Source organism: Mytilus edulis, chromosome 10 (genome assembly GCF_963676685.1).
Source record: "Mytilus edulis chromosome 10, xbMytEdul2.2, whole genome shotgun sequence".
NCBI classification, from domain to species: Eukaryota; Metazoa; Mollusca; class Bivalvia; order Mytilida; family Mytilidae; genus Mytilus; species Mytilus edulis.
The window spans coordinates 40,528,047-40,534,949 of NC_092353.1; the positions used below are offsets into that span (position 1 = coordinate 40,528,047).

Below are 6,903 nucleotides of genomic sequence, written 5' to 3' on the forward strand. Positions count from 1 at the left end.
CAGTATGCTCAAAGGAAGATTGAAAAATGAGATAATTGAAACAAAAAGAAAGCAAGATAAGTGCATTTTGTCAAGATTATATACTATAAAAGGCATCAAATATATGTGAAATTAATTTAAAAAAAGTATTGTTTCTTAATCATCCATGATCCGTACGCCTTCTGGAAAACAAAGATATTTGGCTGTTGTTATATCAATTTTACAGAAATATCCTGTTTTAAATTTACCATTAACATAAATAAGAACATGATTTTTTTCATTCACGTTGATTTTCAATTCGAAGGGGGAGTCGAAGTACACATGGCCCACCATATCGTCCTCAATATGTAGTTCAGTTTCCCATTTCTTATTAATGCGAGTATTCACTACAACTTTTGATGATTTTTCTCTTGGATTGAAGTGCAAAGCAATATTTGCATAGTCATCATAATGGGCTTGAAAATTAACAGCAAATCCACTAAAACGAAAGAAAATATGTAGAACAGCATATAATCACATACGTAAAACAGCATAATGATCTATATCAACTTGAAAATTGTTTTTTTAGCAACCTTAAGCTAATTTATTATGATGATTATTATTCTTAGCACCTGGCAGGTAAAACCAACAACCTTAAATTTGATTTCGTAACTTCTCTGTTTAAAGCTTGGAATAAAGTTTCCTAGCTACATGTTTGTTGTAAAATCCAGTGGACAATAAACCTTTAAACAGTTTCCTTAGTGTGTAAATTCTAGTACAAAGATAATTTTATTTCATAATTCAGTTATCGTTCTAAATAAGCGTCATTTATTGGTTACTGGCCGTGAAGCAACCACACATTCATTCATCTCGTTGATTCAAAACGTTGCATCACTGATGCTGTATTTTAACAATAGAGTTTTCAACTTCACAGTATTACAATCATGAATATGACTATAAATTCTAAATTACATTTTAACGCTGAGTAAACCATGAAAAAACCATAATGACGCCACGGTCACATAACAAAATTATGTCTTTAAGCTGATAAATAAAACAACGTCAGCCAATAGGAAAATGATTTACATTCAAAATTAAATTATTTAGTAATAATTGAATGTAGTTGGAATAACTTAGAATTTCCGGAACTTACCCAGGCACTTTTCTGAGGGTTTTATCATCACAGCTGATTTTAAAGGCAACAGTCTTTCCAACTTCGAGCTTTTTCTTGGCTTGTAATAAGTCAATCTGTGAAAAAGAACACAAATATCAAACAACATACACTGCCGCAAAGTAACTGCTATGAGAAACGAAACGTTTATAAAATCACTCACTGATTACGTATACACTTGTCCATTTTAGTAATATAGTTGAAGGACACCTACGGGTGCGGGAATTCTCGCTACATTGAAGACCCATTGGTTGCCTTCGGCTGTTGTTTGCTCTATGGTCGGGTGGTTGTCGCTTTGACATATTCACCGTTTCCTTTCTCAATTTTATGTTATTGCTAAAACTTTTTGATTTGAAAGCTCTAACCTGCATAATAATATACGTGTAGTAAAGGAAAATATTTGCAGAACGTACACGATCAATGTACGGGCTTCTGGTAAGCCTTTCCATGTTTGCTTAAAGTAATACTTACATAATGCATTTCGATGTCTGTGTATACTGAAACAACAAATGAGACGATGTTTTTAATTAAATTAAACAAATACTGTGGATTCATTATTATTCATTGGATACCCATGTTCGTGGATTTTGTGGGTATAGGCAAAACACCAAATTAAATGTTCAACGAATGAAACATTTCCTATAAACTTCGACAAAACCACAAAATTAAAGATCCACGAACATTTAAGTTTCCTTAATCAACGAAAATAAATGAATCCACTACCTTTTAATTCAAAAAATCGCAACAATCACACTTTAATCTATCTAGCTTTATAAAACATTCAAATACAAATTGCAGAGGTTACATTCGGTATCTCTTTTAGTGTCAGCTGTATTGATGCAATTTCTTAATCGAAGATACCAGTTCACCTTATTTAAGATGGGAAAGATGAGGTTTAGAATTAATCGATTTAATATTAAGGAACAACGCCAACATAACCTGATGTCATTTTGTAAATCTCGTGTTTGTTACACCAAGAAATACACCGATACAAACATAATGTTAGTACAGGCACTGTAGCACATAACTACAAACTATGATAGTATTGAAGAAAATATATAGAAACAAAAACATGTGGTTAATATAAGTTATGATATGCTAATAAAGAAATCAAATCTGATTACAAGTAATTTAATCTAATCAATTAATTTTCAAAATTCATTGTAATCCTGATTACTTTATTATCACATTCGCACGACATTGAAATTAACATAGTCTGACATTTTGTTTCTGGTCAGTATGTCATGTCTAAAATGAAGCTTTTTGCTAATCATATTTGATAGATAGTTTACTTTGTTAAAATATTTTTCTTTACTTTATACATGGCAATTGATGTATTTAACTCATTAATTTTTTTTTAACTGTTACAGTATTGAACTTTCTTGCAGTTATCAATTGTGTATAGCTGTAGTGGAAATATATATGATGAAAGATAATCAGACATGAGACAATTTATCAGAACAAACAAATGTTGGTTTATATATCATTTATGTAGACATGTTAAATGCTATGACTTTTAAAACTTATATATCGTTTAGGATTTTTAAAACAATTCCATTACGAATTTAGACATGTTTTTAACTAGTAACTTTATTTCGTTCATATATAACTTATTGAGACTGCATCCTGCAATACATATAAATATGCATAATAGATTGTGGTATGAAGGTCAAAGTATGGTCTTCTGCACGGAGTCATTGTTCACATCGAACCGCAAGCTACAAATTTCAGATAATATTGATGATAAAGTGTAATAGGTTTTAACCAGTGATTCAAGGTTCATGTATCTATGTTCTCAATCTTTATGGTTTATTAAACTGATGAATTTGAAGTTATTATATAATAAGATATTAAATTAAACCCTTTTCAATAGCGCTACAGTCAAGACAGTTATATCAAACCTTTATTCATTTACACCATTCAAATGAATTATTTTGAAATTACGTACTTTTTTACCTCTTTTATCAGAAAGGTTCAATACAATGTTTATCAAAATTGTTAAGATATTTATACAAACAGATACGAATCAGAATTCGAGTGAAACCTTTTTAGATTGCTGTGAAGTGTATTGTTGGCTTGATACCTTCAGATAATCTTATATAAAACTTTAGGGAAAATCGTACGCTCCTAAGTGATAAACACATTGGAAGGTACGAGATTATATAGATATGATTAATAAGGAACCAACAAAAAACATTCATGAAACTGCATTGTCATGTATTGATAACGAAATGTTAAGGAAACAAAAGGTATATACAACTTTCAAAAGTCAAATAGTATTACTATCTATCATTGCTTAATGTAAGAAATATAACACTTTTGAATAAATCAGAATTACAATTCGTTGTTATGTTTTGTGTAGACACTTACATTGTCTCGTACGGTTCTCAATCGTTAGGAGTAAGTAGTCAATTACAAATGATTGTATAATGTAAACATTATGTAAAAGACAAGTTCAGTCTTGATGCAGGAAATACCTCAACTATCAGTGTTTTCGATTCTGCTTTACCGAAAATTTCCCTAATAAAGTTGTCCCTCTCTACAAATCAAGATACTTAATTTCTAGAAGGTACATAAGTATGTAATTATATTAACATTGTCAATTGATTCATTGGTTAAATATCCCCATCGATAACATGTGTGAAAAGATAAACAAAAATTAGTATAAGCCGATAAAAGAGGGACGAAAGATACCAAAGGGACAGTCAAACTCATAAATCTAAAACAAACTGACAACGCCATGGCTAAAAATGAAAAAGACAAACAGAAAAACAATAGTACACATGACACAACATAGAAAACTAAAGAATAAACAACACGAACCCCACAAAAAAGTAGGGGTGATCTCAGGTGCTCCGGAAGGGTAACGATAACAGTCCATTCTATAAAATATTGGACAATTCTGAGGCCACAGAGTGGACTGTTAGAGGCTTATATCGTACTTAAAACATGGTTTAACACTTTAAAAAAGGCGATCAAAATGCAATCAAATACAAACGTTTATAAAGATTTATTTTCATCAGGTGTTAAAATTGTTTTGTGAACAAAATTTATTTTCATTCAAATTTATCCTGCATGTTGGACTCTTTGAATAGTAGCTCGACTGAAACAATAGACAAAAGTAAAATCACAAAATTACTGAACTCCGAGAAAAATCAATCGGAAAGTCCCTAATCACATGGCAAAAATCAAACAAGCATCTATCAAATTAAAAACACATGCATTGCTTCGCGTGTCTGATGTCAAAAAGAAAGTACAGCTGAAGGTAAAGAACATTGGCACTCATACCACATCTTCCTATATCTATGTATTGCTTCATGTAGATTTAGACATAGCATATGTGTATCATGATTTTTGCGTGCGCAAGGACTACTCTAAATATTTTCCATAAATAACCGAATACATGCTTTTTGTGTTTCAAAGTGAATACAGACGATTAAAGTATAGTCTTAATGCAAAAAAAGAAGAAAGCGATGTCGCTATTAGTTATCATGTTGTTTCAGGATTTGGATTAAAATCAAATGTGTAATCGGAGTGGATTACAAATAGGATATAGTTATAACAGCTTATAATGGCAATTTTTATATATATTAATTTCAAAATGTAGTCCTCTTCTATTTGTTTTTGGTGCTTCTATGGTTTTTATTTGTTACTAGGTGATTGAGAAAAAAACAAAAAACATATAAAGACAGGTTCACGTTGAGATCCATATCGAGTGCACCGCAGTCGATATTTATTTCAACTTTATCATTAATATGAACAAATATAAAAATAACAACGTGCACTCATTTTAAATTACTTTGCTGTTTTATTTTTGCAAGGTCGTGGCGCTATGTTTTTGATTAGTAGTGTATTGATTTCCTTTGTGGCTTTTTTAATGGTAACATGGAATAATTTTGTCTCTCGATTTCCTTTTGCAAAAATACTCTTATTTTCTTTTATAACATAAAACGACCACTTTGAACAAAGTGCGAATCGGACACACGATTGATTGCTTTTACAGATAACCTGGGGTAACGCCTTCTTTTATTCTGATTCCCATATTTATCGTTGTTCTTAAGCATGTTAAGCGAGGTGTTGCATTATACTTGTATTCAAGCAATACTATCACACTTAAAAAAACCAACAACGCCGAAACCTGAAAAAACTATTGAAGTCTCTTAGTTCATAACAAAGTTCTAAATTTGCACTTTGAACACAGGGTGAGGTTTAGATAGTGTATGGTCTTTGTATTACGACATGATCTATCAAACCTTAGAAGCACTACTTTATTCTTTTTTCAATTTAATTGTAGCTGAAAATGATATTAGTAGGAATAAGACCAACACCAGTCTAGGATACATCTTTGAATAAAGAAATACATAAAAGCAAAAAAGTAAGACTTACAACGAACTTCATTGATCAAATGAATAAGTGCTAAAGGAGACAAACCGAAACGCGAGTAAAATGCCTGTGATATAAGTATTGGTAGTGTTAAAATCAATTTGAAAGTGTTTTTTTTTCTCTCAAAGTAACCGTCTTGATAAATGACAAAAATTATTGTATTGGAAGGTGACTTTAATGAAATATTTTGTTTGTAACAACATGAACAATCCATTTGTTCTTTGCATGGTTGTATTTATGTTTTCACATTTTTTTTCCTCTGTGATTGGACCATCATTTACCTGTAAGAATCAGTTATTCTAACTCAAGCTGTCCAATATTTTTAAGAAAGAGGAAGGCTATTCTTAAAAATATTGGTCAGTTGAAGGTAGCATAATGGTTTCTTATAGGTAAATGCTAGTCCAATCAGTGAAATAAAGAATGGCTTCAACAATAGAATGACTTCACAACAATGTTTTAAAAGTTATGAAGATTTTACGATCACATACTAATTCTGTTACACACATAATTCATTTACACACATCATTGACAGGAACACCCAATAAGATTTTGAACAGATATATCATGTTAAGGAGGGGTATTTGCGAAAAATACCAGTCGAGAGAATGTTAAATTTCACGAGCCGTAAGGCGAGGGAAATTCATTCTCAAGACTGGTATTTTTCGCAAATACCCCTCAATAACATGATATATCTGTTTAATTACACCGAATGCTAATGTACTAAAACGCATTGATGATCGTGACGTTACAAGCGTCCAGTCGGATAGAGTATTTTTTGGCAAATACCACGGCAGAGAGGGTAAAAAAGGCATATCCTTTTAGCAAATACCCCGGCGGCGTTAAAAATGAACGATATTCATTTGATAACAGCAAATTGGTGAAAAATACACTGGCTATTAACCAATCAAAACCCCGGATTCTTACATAAGGTGTAATTAGTTTTAAAATTCGTAACGTGAAAATATGCATGACTCACTTGAATTAAATACGGTCTATGCACTATTTGATATTGTTGATAATTCCTGTTACAAAGTTGTTATCTTTGTTTATTATATATAATTTTCTTTTTGTAGTCATTTCAATTGAAAACCTTCTTTTCAAAATATTTCTTTTCAAAATATTTGAGGATTTCATGCTTTATCCAAATGTACAATTTCTAATAAACTTGACTTTCTCATGACACTAATTGCTATTATACAATTTGATAAATCGCAAACAAGAACAATGTCATATATTTTATTTTATGTTTACTTTTATTGACGAGGCCATCTATACAAAAATATTTAAGAATTTCATGAATTTCAAAAAGGTATAATTTCTAATAAACCCGACTTACTTACAAATGTATGACACTAATTGCTATTTATACAATTTAATAAAGTATTGAAAAG

At 30.8% G+C, this 6,903-nt stretch overlaps 1 protein-coding gene across 1 annotated transcript; it reads right to left on the reverse strand.

The window, feature by feature from the left end:
• Window positions 1-61: 61 nt before the first annotated feature.
• On the reverse strand, window positions 62-1,622 carry LOC139492429 (uncharacterized). The gene is made up of 3 exons (XM_071280625.1): window positions 1,601-1,622; window positions 1,112-1,206; window positions 62-457 (listed from the first exon to the last, which is right to left on the reverse strand). Exons 1-3 carry the CDS (start codon window positions 1,607-1,609, stop codon window positions 136-138), a joined length of 426 nt encoding a protein of 141 aa, XP_071136726.1. The 5' UTR covers window positions 1,610-1,622; the 3' UTR covers window positions 62-135.
• Window positions 1,623-6,903: the final 5,281 nt, after the last annotated feature.

What these genes read in the sequence shown, in the direction of transcription:
- LOC139492429 (XM_071280625.1), bottom strand. An exon ending in ACCCTCAGAAAAGTGCCTGG is followed by an intron (nt 458 to 1,111) that starts GTAAGTTCCGGA and finishes CTTTCGTTTTAG; the next exon opens with TGGATTTGCTGTTAATTTTC.